Below are 17,211 nucleotides of genomic sequence, written 5' to 3'. Positions count from 1 at the left end.
AGTCATATGAATTTTTTGGTTTCCCAGGGCAAATAAAAGTCATGACAATATTGCATTGTAGTCTATTAAGTGTGCAATAGCATTATGTCTAAAGAAACACTACGCATACCTTAATGAAAAATTATTTTATTGCTAAAAAAGGCTAACCATCATATGCTGCTCCTGCTTCTGCTGCTAAGTCGCTTCAGTCGTGTCCGACTCTGTGCGACCCCATAGACGGCAGCCCACCAGGCTCCCCCGTCCCTGGGATTCTCCAGGTAAGAACACTGGAGTGGGTTGCCATTTCCTTCTCCAGTGCATCAAAGTGAAAAGTGAAAGTGAATTCACTCAGTCATGTCCGACTCTTCGTGACCCCATGGGCTGCAGCCCACCAGGCTCCTCTGCCCATGGGATTTTCCAGGCAAGAGTACTGGAGTGGGTTGCCATTGCCTTCTCCAAACCATCATCTGAGCCTTCAGCAAAGTCCTAATCTTTTGGCTGATGGAGGGTCTTGCTTGGATGTTGATGGCTGCTGGCTGATCAGGATGGTGGTTGCTGAAGGCTGTGGCAGCTGCAGCAATTTCCTTTTTATTATTGTTTATTTATTTTTGGTTGTGTTGGATCTCCTCTGCTCCACATGGGCTTTCTCTAGGCAAGCGAGCTTCTTGTCGTGGTGGCTTCTCTTGTTGCAGAGCATGGGCTCTGGGTGTGCAGGCTTCAGTAGCTGTGGTGCATGGGCTTAGCTGCCCCACAACATGTGGAATCTTCCCTGACCAGGTATGGAACCCGTGTCCCCTGCGTTAGATTCTTAACCACCGGACCACAAGAGAAGTCTGGAAATTGTCTTAAAATCAGACAACAATAAAGTTTGTTGCAATGATTGGCTCTTCCTTTCATGAAAAAAATGTCTGCAGCATGCAATACTGTTTGATGGCATTTTTACCTACAGCAGAACTTTTTTCAAAATTGGAGTCAATCCTCTCAAACCCAGTCTCTGCTTTATCAACTAAGCTTATAGAATATTCTAAATCCTTTGTTGTCATTTCAACACCTTCATAGTAACTTCATCTTAAGAAACCACTCTCTTTGCTCGCTCATGAGAAACTACTTTCCATCCATGAGATGGCAACAATTATTTCATAACCTTGGTTTCTAATTCTAGTTCTCTTGCTATTCCCACTACATGTACAGTTACTTTCTCCTCTGAAGTCTTGATTCCCTCAAAGCCATCCAAGAGGGTTGGAATCAACTTCTTCCCAATTCCTGTGAATGTTGATATTTTGACCACTTCCCATGAATCACAAATGTTCTTAACAGCATCTAGAATGGTAAATCCTTTCCAAAAGATTTTCAACTGACTTCCCGGATCCATCAGAGGAATCACTATCTAGGGCAACCATAGCCTCACCAAATGTATTGCTTAAACAATAAGATGTGAAAGTTGGAATTATTCCTGACCAATGGGCTGCAGAATGGATGTTGGATTAGCAGGCATGAAAACAACATGAGTCTCCATCAGAGCTTTTGGGTCACCAGGTGCAGTCACATTTCAAAAGGAATTTTTTTTTTTTTTCCTGAGAAACAGGTCTCATCAGCGGACTGAAAATACTCAGCAAACAGATGTACTGTCATCCAGACTTTGTTCGTCCATTTATAGAGTACAAGCAGACTAGGTTTAGCATAATTTTTAAGGGCCCTAGGATTTTCAGAATGGTAAATGAGCACTGGCTTCTACTTAAAGTCACCAGCTGCATTAGCCCCTAATAAGAGAGTCAGCCTGTCCTTTGTAGCTTTGAAGCCAGGCACTGACCTCTCACTAGCTATGAAAGTCCTAGGCGGTATCTTCTTCTGATATTAGGAATACTTCATGCATTTTCATTTACACTGACAATCTGTTGTGGGGTGTAGCCATCTTCATGAAATATTTTTGCTAGTTTCTCTGGATAACTTGCTGTGGTTTCTACGTCAGCACTTGCTGCTTCACCTTGCACTTTTTTCCTGAAACTTCATGAACAAATCGTTGCTAACTTCAAACTATGAATATTCTTCTGCAGTTTCCTCACACCTCTCAGACTTCACAGAATTGAAGACAGGTAAAGCTCTGGATGAGGCTTTGGCTTAAGGGACTGTTATGGCTGGTCTGATCATCTATCCAGACCACTAAAACTTTCTTCATATCAGCAACAAGGCTGTTTCACTTTCTCATCATTCATGTGTTCACTGGAGGAGCACTCTTAATTTCCTTCAGGAACTTTTTCTTTGCTTTCCCCACTTGGCTAGCTGTTTGATGCATGAGGCCTATCTTTCAGCCTATCTCAGCTTTCAGCGTGCCTTCCTCACTAAGCTTAATCATTTTGAGCTTCTGATTTAAAGTGGGAGACATGACACTGTTCCCTTTCCTTGAGCACTTAGAGGCTGCTGTAGGGTTATTAACTGGCTTAATTTCAATGCTGTTGTGTTACAGGGAATGGGAGGTGCAAGAAGAGAGGGAGATACAAGCGAATGGCCATCTAGCAGTGAGAGCACACACAATTTCTGTCAAGTTCATCGTCTTACATGGGCTCAGTTCAGCCCCAAACAATTACAACAGTAACATCAAAGATCACTGATCAGCATAACTGATATAATAACAATGAAAAAGTTTGAAACATTGCAAGAATGACCAAAGTACGATGCAGAGACACTAACTGAGCAAATACTGTTGGGAAAATGGAGCCAACAGACGTGCTCCAAGCAGGTTTGCCACAATCCCTCAATTAGTTAAAAACACGCTGTCTGAAGTCCAATAAAACAGGGTCTGTTCGCGTAGACGTTTGTTTTCCACAACATAAAACCTTTAAACAAATGTCTCTTTGGTAATAGTAGACAGATTCACCTATCCCCATTTACACATACACATGTGCATCCACACTCACTTGTGCACACACACATGCAATGTGAAAGTATGTGGAGTTTTCTCTATTAACAGCTGCAGAGCTTATGAAAAACACAACCAGGATGCAGATGTCGTCTGCATCAACATCCTATCAGGAGAAATTAACAAAGCTTCAGCCTCTACCGAACGCTTTTCTGAGTTGGTAGAATTGGCCAAACCTGCAATACTAACATAGAATTATGGAAATTGGAAACAAAAAGCCGGCGTCTACTGGGAATGACAGGCTCAAGATGAACTCAGCTGGAAAATTTGGCTAACTAAAAGTGACATCCTTTGTGCTGGAATTTTTCTATCTGAAAGCTTGAAAAAGGCTATAATTATTTCCAGTTTTCAATGCAACCCATTTTAAACTAAGCCTTTCCTTTTCTTCACGGCTCTGTACCTTTCCTCCCTGTGAACTCAGGCGCTTGCCAAGCACTGAATTGGGAAATTCATATTGGTTTTATACACATATGCATTTCCACAGAAGGTAAGCAACACAACTTTTGCATCTTCTATGCCAAGGAGAACAAAAGAATGTTTGTACAGTCAAATCTGTACCCTGTACACAGGCTCAGATTATAATACCTGAGCCTGCCTAAATAAATCACCTAAGAAGAAATGGCTGATTAAGGCCAATGAATAATTTCTTTGCAAGTTAGTGCTTTTTCTCCATGGAGAAGCCAAGTAATACAAAACCTTAGGCTTACCTTGTGGCTTTTGGGTCCCAAATCACAATGTCAGCATCTGAGCCCACAGCTATTCTTCCTTTTCTTGGATAGAGGTTAAAGATTTTAGCTGCGTTTGTGCTGGTAACTGCCACAAACCGGTTTTCATCCATCTTGCCACTGTGCTGTAAAACAATGCAAGGAAGAAAATACATTTCTTTTTCTGATGAATCATAAAACACTAAAAATCTCCTATCAATAAAAGTAGGAGACTTGTATCTCTTAGAACCAAATAGAACCACACCTAATTTTGTATACTGTGAGGCCAAACACATCTGTGAATACTGATAAATCTTAAACAGTCATAGTGACAATGATGGGGATGAATGAGGTTAAATATGGAAACCTGAAAGGAACTTTTCAAAAATCTATTAGCTTAACAAAACACCTGCACAAATTTTTCCCATTCTTCCCAGAATCAGAGAAAAGAGCTAAATGTTGGTAACAGTACTTTCAGTTTTTTTACTTCCACCACCTACTACATTTATGATCTGGATTATTTATTGCAGACCTAAGATTTATAGATAAGATTTATAAGACAATCATGTAGATATTATATAGAACACTATAGAATTAAAATAAGATAGGCCTATAAGTCTGGTGACAACACTTTTAAAAAAGAAGAAAAATCAGCCGAGAGGTTCAGTTTTTGCACTACTAAAATCTACGTGAACCAACAGTCATGGACAGTCTGCTGCAAGAGACTTTAATATAGACAAACTTCAGTGGGATGTGATCCCTCTAAAATGATTTTTTTTTTAAATGTTGAGAGTTTATTCCTATACACACTTATATGGCAAGAGCATCCTTAAGGTCTATTTAATTATCAAAGGTTCTCTGCCTAAAAAATAAATAAATAAAACTTTAGGAACCACACCCTGAAAGTAACATTCCCATAAATAAATCATCCTAAAATTTCAGAAAATAACATAGATTCCTGTATGTTATGAAGAAATCTCCGATCACTTTAGATCCACTTATACACTTTAAGATCATGGCATCAGATCCCATCACTTCAGGGCAAATAGATGGGGAAACAGTGGAAACAGTGGCTGACTGTATTTTTTTTTTTTTTTTGGCTCCCAAATCACTGCAGATGGTGATTGCAGCCATGAAATTAAAAGACACTACACCTTGGAAGGAAAGTTATGACCAACCTAGACAGCATATTAAAAAGCAGAGACATTACTTTGCCAACAAAGGTCTGTCTAGTCAAGGCTACGGTTTTTCCAGTAGTCATCTGTGGATGTGAGAGTTGGACTATAAAGAAGGCTGAGTGCAGAAGAATTGATGCTTTTGAACTGTGGTGTTGGAGAAGACTCTTGAGAGTCCCTTGGACTTCAAGGAGATCCAACCAGTCCATCCTAAAGGAGATCAGTCCTGGGTGTTCGTTGGAAGGACTGATGTTGAAGCTGAAACTCCAATACTTTGGCCACCTCATGCAAAGAGCTGAGAAAAGACCCTGATGCTGGGAAAGATTGAGGGCAGGAGGAGAAAGGGATGACAGAGGATGAGATGGTTGGATGGCATCACCAACTCAATGGACATGAGTTTGGGTAAACTCCGGGAGTTGGTGATGGACAGGGAGGCCTGGTGTGCTGCGGTTCATGGGGTTGCAAAGAGTCGGACACGACTGAGTGACTGAACTAACTAACTAATACACTTTATATATTATGAAAATCTGCTGTAATGAAGTTACTCATTGTAGTTAACACAAATTCAAAGTGAAAGGTTGGACTGTTGTTATCAAGAAAGTCTAAGCAAGGAGAAAGAGAAGGAAAGCCGTCTGGGATGATTAGAGTTAAGGTAGAGGTAAAAGGGGGTGGAGAGGACAAATGGCAGAAGATAGGGCCGTAGAGATGTTTTGAAGATCCTTACATGTGAATGAATTGTTCAAATATCATCCAAGAAGTAATGCAGAAAATGAAAGGGTTTTAGGGAAGAAAGTAGCATGACTATACCCTGGTGTTTGAAATGCAATGGTGGTCCTAGAGTATAGGATAGATTGTAGCAGCCAGAGAGTGGAAACAGGGACACCAGCTGTGAGACTACCATGATGGTCCAAACAAGACATGGGACTCCAAGTAGAATGGTAGAGATGAAGGTGGAAATAAGGAGGCAAAAAAAATAAAGAGGCAAAAAAAAAAAAATTAGAGCTGGCAGTGAGTGGTATGTGCAAGGGATTCTGGGTGTAGATGTGATTATTCCTTTTCTTTTTTTCTTTTTTAAATTTTTTTGGCTGTATCATACTTAGCACGTGGAATCTCAGTTCCCTGACCAGGGATTGAACCCATACCCCTTATATCAGAAGCTCGGAATCTTAACAACTAGATCACCAAGGAAGTTCAGACATGTGATTACTACATCGTTGAAGGGAGGGGTTCTGAAAGATGGATGGGAATGACATGCCAACGGGGACCTGAGGTCCCACTGAGCAAGTCTTCACTGCTGATCTTTACAACTACACTCGTCAGCTGCCTGGATAGGCTTATGTATGAACATTTAGCCATGTGATTATCCTTCATCTTCAGGTAGAAACTTTTAAACTGTGAAATTAAAAGAAAATCTCTGTGCTTTGGATTTATGATTTATGTGACCTCATACAGTAGCTTTTAAACCATAATATTCAAAGGTTCTTTAAAAGGGACATCTATATTTTTATATGAAAAAGAGGTACAAATGTAATTTTAAAAAAACCCCTTCATGTCTTTTCAATCATTCCAAGTGTTTATATCAGTGACACATGAGGAACTGGGATTCACAAACATGGAAATCAGATAGAAGGGCTATTACATTTCAAAGACTTCAAGAATAATCCTCTTGGTACCCAATCTAAATTTATACTCTGGCACAAGGCATCCTCTAAATCATGTAGAGAAGAAAAGTATTTTTCCTTATTATCTTGGGAGATGGCATGGTGTTGGTGATGCGGTAGTATTCTCAGTGGCCACTTTAGTGAAAATAATCAAGAAGCTTCTCATGAAGGTTTCTGGAACTTTGGTCCTAAAATAGACCAGATCCCATTGAAGAATTCAGCAAAACAAACTGAATTCTGTGATACTCACCACGCCTTTTTCCCATATTATCGACATCCGGTCCTCAACACCATTCACTCCATTGGGAATCTTGGTAAAATCATCCTTCCCAAGAGCTTTCTGGCAGCTGTTGAAAGTACAGTTGTCAGACCCTGTTGTGGTTAGGTCATCGCTGTAAAAGAGACACACATGAGGGCAGAGGTGGGTGAGGAGACAGAAAATGTCAGGAGGAAACTACCATACCTTTCCCTGGTCTCCTGACCCCATTCTCAACTGAAAGTCAGAAGACCACAATGGAGAAGGAGCAGCGTTTCAAGGCTAGAAGGAAGTGGCAAGTGAGCTCTTGTACAGTCTGTTGTGAAAAGCTCTTTGTTAACTTGGATCTGAGTATCTGTGAATGGGGAATATCAGAATGTCCGCGAATGGTATATTCCTCAACAAAAATGATCATAATGTCCCCCCTAGATCCCCACAAAAAACGTATATAAATGGTCTGAATGGTCTTTCATGGGGATAACCTGCTCTGAGGGCAGGATTTTGCCTTTTACCTGTGGCTCTTCCCTAGATCATCATCTTTTGTGTTCCTACCACAGGCATATCTGGATCCTGGGTTATATCAGCATGGAAAATGTTCAAGAATATTCTGTCTGATAAAAATTAGGCATACGGATGTGATGCGGCCCTAAGCAACAAGAGATAGGAAAGACAGCAACAACAAAAAAACCAAAGCAGAGGAAAACTTCAGGAAAAATGATCTGATTTCACTGTGGTCAGGAGAGATTTTGACACCACATCATAATGTGATTAAGCCAATGCCTTTTGGTCCCCAGATGCAGGACTCCCCAGGGCCTGTCAGGTCAAGTAGAACAGAGGACTAAGAGGTCAATGGAAGGTCCAGATGATATCACACGATCTCCTACACTCAAATCCTTCATGTTTTGAGACTTGAAAAACATCTTAATTTTGCAAAACATGTAACAATCATCTGCTAATTGATTACTTAGCCAACAGATTCATGAGGAAGTCAGGCGTTGAAGGGTCCGGTCGCAGCGGTGGACCCATAACATGGTGGGCGGCATGGAGCCATTCTCTATCCCAGTGGTGGGTGCCATCTGTGCCGAGACCTGCTGCGATGGGTTCTCCGTAGACCACCTTCCCTGGAAAGTTCAAAGGAAGTGATCAGTACCTCCATTTGCTCTTAAGAGAGCTGATTGGCAAACACCTAAGTATTAGTCTCTCTGTCCTAGCTAAACTATCATTTACCTTTGCCTTTCACCTCTCCAGTGGCTCTGGATTGAAAACTAAAATCTCCTATTTACTGAGCCTTTACTACGCTCCTGTCAAAGTGCATTGCAGCTTGTGGTAAATGATTGTACTCACTCACTGCTACTAGGCTTGGCCTCACGACTTTGTTTGGCCAATTAAATATGAATAGAAGTGCTTGGAAGTGCTGCTTCCAAGCAGAAGCTATTAAAACCACGATGAGTCTTGCCTCTGTCATGAGACCAGTGGAAGCTGCTTCTTCAGGTGTGTCTCAGAATGAAGAGAATATGGAGCAGAGGCAGAGCCAACTGATGATGGACATGAGCATGAATGAAAAAGAGATCTCTGCTGCTGTAAGCTATTGATGTTTTAGGTTAATTTGTTATTGGAGCATAACCTAGCAAAAGCTGGTTGATGTATATGCCATTTTAATGGAATCTTCTCAAAAACCCTATCTAGAAAATGCTATTATTATCTCCATTAAAGGAAGAGTCTTGGGCATATATTTAGAGAAAACTATAATTCGGAAGGATACATGCATTCCAATGTTCACTGCAGCGATATTAACTACATCCAAAGCATGGTAGCAGTATAAATGTCCACCGACAAATGAAAGAAGAAAGATATGGTACATACATACAGTGGAACGTTACTCAGCCATAGAAAAGAATGAAACAATGCCATTTGTAGATGATGATGATGATCTAGAGATGATCATACTAAGTGAAGTAAACAAGACAGAGAAAGACAAATAGCACATGATGTTGCTTCTATGCAGACTCTTCAGAAAAAATATACAAATGAACTTATTTATGAAACAGAAATAGACCCACAGACATAGAAAGCTTACAGGTTACCAAAGGAGAAGCAGGGGGAGGGATACATTAGGAGTTTAGGATTAACAAATACATACTACCATTGGGTTAACCAAAAGATTCATTCAGGTTTTCCCTAACATCTTATGGAAAAACCCGAATGAACCTTTTGGCCAACCCAATATATATAAAAAATACATAAACATCAAGGACCTACTGTATAACACAGGGAACTATACTTAATATTTTATAATAACCTAGAAGGGAAAAGAACCTGAAAAGAAATATACATACATACATACATATATACATATATATATATATATATGACTAAATTACTTTGCTGAACACCTGAAACTAACACAATATTGTAAATCAACTGTATTTCAATAAATAAATAAATTTTAAAAGGCAAGGCTAAGGCTTATAGGGTTAAACTCTATACAGTTAAATTACACTTAACACAAATGGGGGGAGGACGTAGGATCTGAATCCAGGCATTTTGATTCCATCAATCCTAACCTAACTACACTACTCTGATGATAATGATGACATAGAGCCCAACCACAAATAAATTCATCATCTTTTCGCACTCTTAAGGTAAAAAACCTCCTCTAAAAGCACATGTTAAATAAAAGAACACTCAGATAATAAAATTGTAGCCAGAAATGCATATTTATAAAATCATGCAAATGAGACTATCAAAAGCACACAATGTTAGAGAAGTTAATAGCACGTAGTGAATTTAAATTTAAAATCAGGAGCCTATCTCTGATTAGCGTTTGTCAGCACTGTAATAGATTCACCGGCATCCACCTGATCACATCCAAGCTCTCTTGAAGGAGAATAAACAGAAGAAAGAGGCTGGCATCTCAGTTACTTCACTCTGGCTAACCAGATGCCAGACCTTAGTTAAAACTCTGATATACAGCTGAAATCCACTGATTTCCGCAGAGCGTTCTGACAGTGGATGGCCACCAGCTGCCCGAGTCGTGCTGAATTGGGACGTAGCAGCCTATTATCACACAGCTCATTTCTCCCCCAAACAAGCCATCTTCCTCCAGTGAGCCTAGGAATTTGAAAAACCCTGAAAGCAAAGCTACTTGAAGCCTAACCGACTTTGCCTCTTAACTAACCCAGTATCAAACCACGGTCAATGAAATTTATCCTCCAAGAACTTTCTGTTGTTTAGTTGCTAAGTCGTGTCCGACTCTCTCGCAACCCCATGTACTGTAGCCTTCCAGGCTCCTGTCTACATGGAATTCTCAAGGCAAAAATACTGGAGCGGGTTGCCATTTCCTTCTCCAGGGGATCTTCCTGAACCAGGGATCGAACCCAAATCTCCCGTGTCTCCTGCACTGCACTGCAGGCAGATTCTTTACTGCCACTGGGGAAGCCCCAGACTAAGAGGAAATGCACTCTTTATTGGAGAGATAACAGGACAGACATGGTATTTTATTTGCAGGTACAAAGAGACCTTCCTAGTCCAAGAGAACTCTTTACGGATAGTTTAGACAATGAGAAACTCAGATACTTGATCTGCAATAACTTTACAAGTTGCCAACTCAGGATTTTTCATGGTGCTTCATCACAGAGGAAAGATTCTTATCACATGTTCTATTCGATCATTTGGCCCATCAAGGGGGTATGGGAATATAGTTCCAAAAGTTCTACAATTTTAATAGCTCTCTGGAAAAATTAAAAGTGTCAGCATCTACCAGGAGTCTGCCAGAGTCGTTTTGAAACCAGATGACAGGCAATTTCCTTGGAAGGGCTTAGCACCTTTAAAATGTGATGTGCCACTTTACAAACTCTCCATTAATAGGGCTATTTTCAACTGACTCCCCGTTAAGTATCTGTAAATAGTTAAAAAAAAAAAAGTAAAAATTCTTAACTACACTTTCCTGTATTTCACAATGGTTCTAAGACACTTTCAAAAGACTAAACAGCAGGAAAGCAATGACAAGAAAACAAGGGGCCTAGGTAATCTATAAATTGAAGAATTAAACTAGATAATTCAGCATAATGGTGGGTTCTTTTATTTGGGGGCCAAAAATAAAGTAGTAATAAAAAATATAACTGATGTATAGCACTCTGGAGTTTGCAGATGTAGCTTCAAGATCATATATCTTATTTGACCTTCATGGAAACCCAAACACTGGTTTGACAGATAAAGAAACACATTCAGGACTTCCCTGGCAGCCCAGTGTTTCCAATGCAGGGGGTACAGGTTCAATCCTTGGTCAGGGAGCTAAGATTCCACATGAGTCATGGCCAAAAAACCAAAACATAAAGCAGAAGTAATATTGTAACAAATTTAATAAAGACTTTAAAAATAGACCACATAAAAATTGAAAAAATTGTCCATGACACAGGAGTAGTAAGTGGTCCATGAGAATTATAGAACCCTAGTACACTGATAACATACTACACATAGGCACTATGTTAGTAGGGAAAAGTATTATTTTTCATTTCTTGGTAAAGAGCATATATTTTCAAAAGTCAACCATAAGATCTGTGGACTTGGTTAAGCGATTTTCCAATTTCACTTACTGGTTTGATTTACTATACTTAACAGGTTGGTAATGAGAAGTCTTAGATCTGTTCTCTCTTGATTATATTCAAGACCAGATGGTTTCAACAACCCTTGGGAGATAGTACATCTCCATCATTAATGTCCTCCCACTGTCTCAGCAAGTTTCACAGTATGTTGTACCCTGCCTCCCCATGCATGTTCTCTCCTTTCTCCATCCTTTGGCTCAAAACCAACAAAGAATCTGCACTTATGATGCAATCTCCCAGTTGAAGGAGTTCTGCTCTCTGAGAGATTCTTAAGATTTCTAAATAATGAAACATGTCAAATCAACCCAAACTGCCCCCATCCCTGACCAGACAACCCTAATAAAATAACTGTTTATTAAATGAAAGTGAGAGAGCAGACATTAACATCTTGTCTGCATTTGGGAGCTGCATTTAATCAACTCACAGCATCTTTTAGAAAAGGTTGAAAGATGCAGAAAAGCTGGCATAGGTGCCCAAGAGTGGAAGCATTGGTTACTAAACAGAAGACCAAACACTCTCATGAAAAAAAAAATTTCCCAGCTTGAAAGACAGAGTAGAACCTTACTGGACTTCAGATTCAAAACATTACACTTACAAAGAAAAAAAAATTGAGAAGAAAAATACACAGAAGGGGTATAATAAAGTAGATCACACAGATTTAGATTCAAATTCTGATTTTGTTCATTTTAGTTGGTGACCTTGTGCAAGATGAGCCTCAGTTTTGCTCATCTGCAAAATGGGATTGTAGTGTCCCTCTAGTGTGGCAGTTTGGGTGAGGATCAAATAAATTAACATATATGAAAGTACTTAGCATCTTCCTGGGATCCTGGAATCACTTCATGTTATAAGCTGAATCGTGTCCCTTGTCAAAATCCACACGTTAAAGTGGTTGAAGTCCTAACCCCCAGTATCTCAGAATGTGACTGTATTTGGAGATAATGATGCTTTAAAGAGCTGATTAGGTTAAAATGAGGTCGTTAGAAGTGAGCACTCATTTAATAAGAATGGGTTCTTGTGAGAAGAGGAAATATGGACACAGACACACCGAGGGAAGGCAGTGTGAAGACACAGGGAACAGACCCGCATTACAAGCCAAGGAGAGGGGTCTGGAACACATCCTTCCTTCAGTGACCGCAGAAGGGACTAACCTTGCCAACACGTAGGTCTTAAACTTCCAGCCTCCAGAACTGTAAGGAAATTAATTTCTGTTGTTTAAGCCGCCCAGTCTGTGGTACTTTATTGCAGCAGCAAACATTAGTTTTCTTATGGTCAATTCTCTCTCTTTTTTTAAATGTTTTAAACTGGGCAGTCTAGAATTGGTTTGCAAATAGACATAAGGTAAATCACCATGTTCTAAATTTAAAGGACAAGGAGGGTTCAGATGTTCACGCAGAGGAAAGAATAAAGGAAGTCTGAGATTCAAATCCACCTTGGCTCAGGCACACATCCATCTTTTCTTAGGAAAAGCACTGGTTCCCAAGCATCAGCTCATTGTACTTGTGTAAGTGAAATTCGGTTCACTCTACTCACCAACAAGCAGGGAACAGCATGAACACACGGCAGAGAGAGGCCTCTGTGTGGCCCTCCCTCCCCCTCAGTCCCAAACACAAGAGGAACACGTGAGGAGGGGAAGGTAGAGTTTAAATAAAATGGAAAATGGGACATCTAAACCTCTCTGGAAGAGAAGTTTATATTTTATAGCAATAAGCCTGAAAAATGAAGCTTTCTACCAATGTGAAACCAAAATCAAATCAAACGAACAACAAAAAAACTCAACCATAATGTAGCCCAGTTCATTGTAAGTTGCTTGAGAATCAAAATTATCTTAATCATCTTTGCAAATTGAATGCCAAGAGCAGTGTCAAGCATATATTAGGTATCCAATAACTTCACTTTTTATGAACTATAAACAAAACATTTTATTAAAAAGTTCAAGTGAGAGTCATATTTATACCCAAAAGACATGAATACAGATGTAAAACAGAATTAAGCTTTATTAAGACAAATTGACACAAGTTATATAGAGAAATTAGTATTGAAAATTTCAGTCATTAATTGGTAAACAAATTATAACAGATATACACCAAAGAGAGCATCAAGTAAGCTGCAGAGAGAAATCACCACCATTCTAAATAAAGCACAAGAAAAATACTGAATTCATGTGCATCCGTGTTCTACTGGGAGGTGGGAAGGAGAGGTGAACAATAATTTTTAAACACTATTAACAATCTCATATGTCAATATGTGGCAAAAAAAGGAACATGGATAACCAAAGCTACTCAAACCAAAGTAAAAAGTACCTCTGTCATTGAAGCAAATGACATATAGTGACACATGTACCATTTGGACAAAAGAGTGAACAGTGAATGAAAGAGATCTGAGAGTAGGCAGATGGGAACTTCTATACGAGGTACAATTTCAGCAGGTTCACCCAACTTTTTACTGGAGGTATGGAGCAACGGAGGGGGACTCTACTTCTGGAAGAAAAGGATAACACTCTAGGGACAGCCTTCTGACCCCCTTGCCTCATTTTTGCACTAGTGGATGGGAGCTAGCCTAGATCTAGTTGCTCAATTTGGATTAACTGAGACTTGAAATAACCACGAAATTGAAATTCCTTGCCAACTGTCAAAGGCAACTCAAGCTTTCAATGGCTTGCATGGGGAAGCTTTATTCTTTTTCCTATAACCTGCTTTTCACTTTTTATTGAAGGTGCTGATCCCTAAAAGGAAATATCAAGGTCTGAACAAGGGGAAATGTCAGGCTTTGAATGGAAGTTAATTCACTGAACATGTATTCCCCTCTCTTCCTTTCCAGCTCACATCAAATGCTGGTAAAGATGTACAACAGATGAACAAAATCCAGAGCTGTGCTGAGAACAAAAGAGGGACCATGGCTGACCAGAGGTCGTGACAGACTGCAGAAGACAGAAAGCAGACGGGATTGCAGTGCTTATAACGGCAGGTAGTGGCACCAACAGCCTGAACTCAAAGGAGCAGAAGGGTCATGACGGACATTCTTCCTGGGGTGGGGAGGGCAGTGAGCGTGCGGAAGGGGTTGAGATGGGGCCGTCGTCCCCCATCCACACCTCTGCCCGGGGAACTAAGCTTCCTAAAAGGTGCTGGTGCTCCAGAGTGAAGCACCCGAAACCGAAGCTCACCAGTGACCATGCCCCACTTACACTCACAAAGCTCATAGTCTCATTGCCGGCGCTCTCATTTGGGGGCAGAGTTTGCTCAACAGCGGAGGAAGTCCACACCAGCTCCCTGCTCTATCACCTGGACTGTCCAGTCATGAACACGGACAGCCCAGGATCACCAGATACTTGAAGAAGAAAAAAACAACATAAAAAGAAGGGCCAAGATGTTAAAAAAAAAAAATACACACACATTGAAAAATGGACTCAGTAAGAAACAGAAATAATCCAGGAAAAAGTGCTAAGTTACTCAGTCTTGTCTGGCTCTTAGTGACCCCATGGCCTGTAGCCAGCCAGGCTCCTCTGTCCACGGGGATTCTCTAGGCAAGAATACTGGAGTGGGTTGCCATGCCCTCCTTCACGGGATCTTTCCGACCCAGGGATGGAACCCATGTCTCCAGCCCTGGCAGGTGGCTTCTTTACCACTAGCACCACCTGGGAAGCCCAATTACAGAGCCAGCTACAAATGCTGGAACTCCCGTCCATGTAAAGAAATAACGGAACTGATAGAAGTCAGGAGGAGACAGAGAAGGTAATACTGGGCCTCTCAGTTTCTTTTCAACACAGTAGATAATAAAGAGATCCCACACAAAAAATTAGCCAAAACACATAAATTTAAGAAATATTATTTGAAGTGACATTTACTACTAACAAAACTCAGGAGGCGAGAGGTAAGATTTATGTAAGTTAGACTGCTCCTTTTCCACCACTCAGAATCAAGTGATACTGTCAAAAATTTTTAAGTCACTACTTACAAATTTAAGGTTTAGAATTTTGGAGGAAACCACCACCACCAACAACAAAAAATAGATGTGGTTAAAAATTTCTAGTTCCAAGACTGAGCTGAGAGAGAGAATGCTTACTTCTGACTTAATACAGTCTTCATCATTTCCATTTCTGGCATTTTTTTCTTTTAACAATGATAAATAACAGAATGATAATAATATTTTAAACATGTTTTTAAAAATGTAAGGCCAATAAACAAAACCAATTAAATATAAACTTGACATCTGTATTTCCCAACACTGTAAACTAATTTCTTCTTGAACAGAGTAAAGAGTAATAAAAAATGTGGACTTTGGGGTTGAACAGACTTGAATCCCAGCTTTAGCACTTACTAGTAAAGTGAACTTGGGCTTAATTTACCAAACTTTCCCAGTCCTCAATTTCATCAATCACAAAACAGTGATAAAATTTTGCCTGAAGCATTGTTATGACAATTTGAAAAGATAACGTATGTTAGAGTGTATTAATGAGATAATATATAATAAAACTTGAAACAAGATATATTGAAATATGTGCCAAGCGCTTATTAAGCACTCAACAAAGTTGGTTGTTATCATCGTTAACCCTCAGGTTGCTATCTTCTGGGTATATAGTTGGCAATGTAACAATACAATCCAACATAATGAGAGTGTTGTATTTCTAGGCAACTACAGTAGAGACAATTAATAACTGGATCTCTTTCGTGCCTCCGGGAGCAATGATTCTCACATTTAATATGCATATGAATCACCTGGGGTTCTAGTTATAAGGGCACATTCCAACTCAGTGCATCTGGTATGAGGTCCAAGGATCTGCATCTCTAACGAGCTCTCAGGGGATGTCAATGTAGTGTTCCAGGGACCACACTCTGAGTGGCAAGGCCCTGGATGACAGAATGGGCTGGCAAAAGGATTTACTGATAGGAGATCTTCATATTACAAATTTGTAAGGCTGAATCATTCCTTTTTTAAAAAAGATAATGATGAATAGATGTGTATTGCTCTTTTACATTCAGAAATTATGTGAGATTACCCTACTTATTTAACTTACATGCAGAGTTAAATGCGCTGGGCTGGAGGAAGCACAAGCTGGAATTAAGATAGCCGGGAGAAATATCAATAAACTCAGATATGCAGATGACACCACCCTTATGGCAGAAAGTGAAGAACTAAAGAGCCTCTTGATGAAAGTGAAAGAGGAGAGTGAAAAAGTTGGCTTAAAGCTCAACATTCAGAAAACTAAGATCATGGCGTCTGGCCCCATCACTTCATGGCAAATAGATGGGGAAACAGTGGAAACAGTGATTGACTTTATTTATTTATTTTTTTGGCTCCAAAATCACTGCAGATGGTGATTGCAGCCATGAAATTAAAAGATGCTTACTCCTTGGAAGGAAAGTTATGACCAACCTAGACAGCATATTAAAAAGCAGAGACATTACTTTGCGAACAAAAGTCTGTCTAGTCAAGCCTATCATTTTTCCAATGGTCATGTATGGATGTGAGAGTTGGACTGTAAAGAAAGCTGAGCACCGAAGAATTGATGCTTTTGAACTGTGGTGTTGGAGAAGACGCTTGAGAGTCCCTTGGACTGCAAGGAGATCCAACCAATCCATCCTAAAGGAGATTAGTCCTGGGTGTTCATCGGAAGGACTGATGTTGAAGCTGAAACTCCAATACTTTGGCCACCTCATGTGAAGAGCTGACTCATTGGGAAAGATCCTGATATTGGAAAAGATTGAGGGCAGGAGGAGAAGGGTACGACAGAGGATGAGATGGTTGGATGGCATCACTGACTCAATGGACATGGGTTTGGGTGGACTCTGGAAGTTGGTGATGGACAGGGAGGCCTGGCGTGCTGTGGTTCATGGGGTTGCAAAGAGTCGGACACAACTGAGCGACTGAACTGAATGAGGACGGAGTAAATGAATCGACTGTAAAAGGTCACTGTGTCC

At 40.2% G+C, this 17,211-nt stretch overlaps 1 protein-coding gene across 4 annotated transcripts in view; it reads right to left on the bottom strand.

The window, feature by feature from the left end:
• Positions 1-17,211, bottom strand: part of DPYS (dihydropyrimidinase) — a 122,389-nt gene that overhangs the window by 67,242 nt on the left and 37,936 nt on the right. For all 4 annotated transcript variants that reach the window (XM_043880046.1, XM_043880047.1, XM_043880045.1 and 1 more), the window contains 3 exons: positions 7,657-7,813; positions 6,687-6,828; positions 3,604-3,746 (listed from right to left, as the gene is read on the bottom strand). In XM_043880046.1, the coding sequence (XP_043735981.1) occupies positions 3,604-3,746; positions 6,687-6,828; positions 7,657-7,813 (442 nt within the window). The remainder of the gene's footprint in view (positions 1-3,603; positions 3,747-6,686; positions 6,829-7,656; positions 7,814-17,211) is intronic.

Source organism: Cervus elaphus, chromosome 21 (assembly GCF_910594005.1).
Source record: "Cervus elaphus chromosome 21, mCerEla1.1, whole genome shotgun sequence".
Classification (NCBI taxonomy): Eukaryota; Metazoa; Chordata; class Mammalia; order Artiodactyla; family Cervidae; genus Cervus; species Cervus elaphus.
The sequence above is the reverse complement of the archived record's forward strand: the minus strand, read 5'-3'. Positions and strand labels throughout refer to the sequence as shown.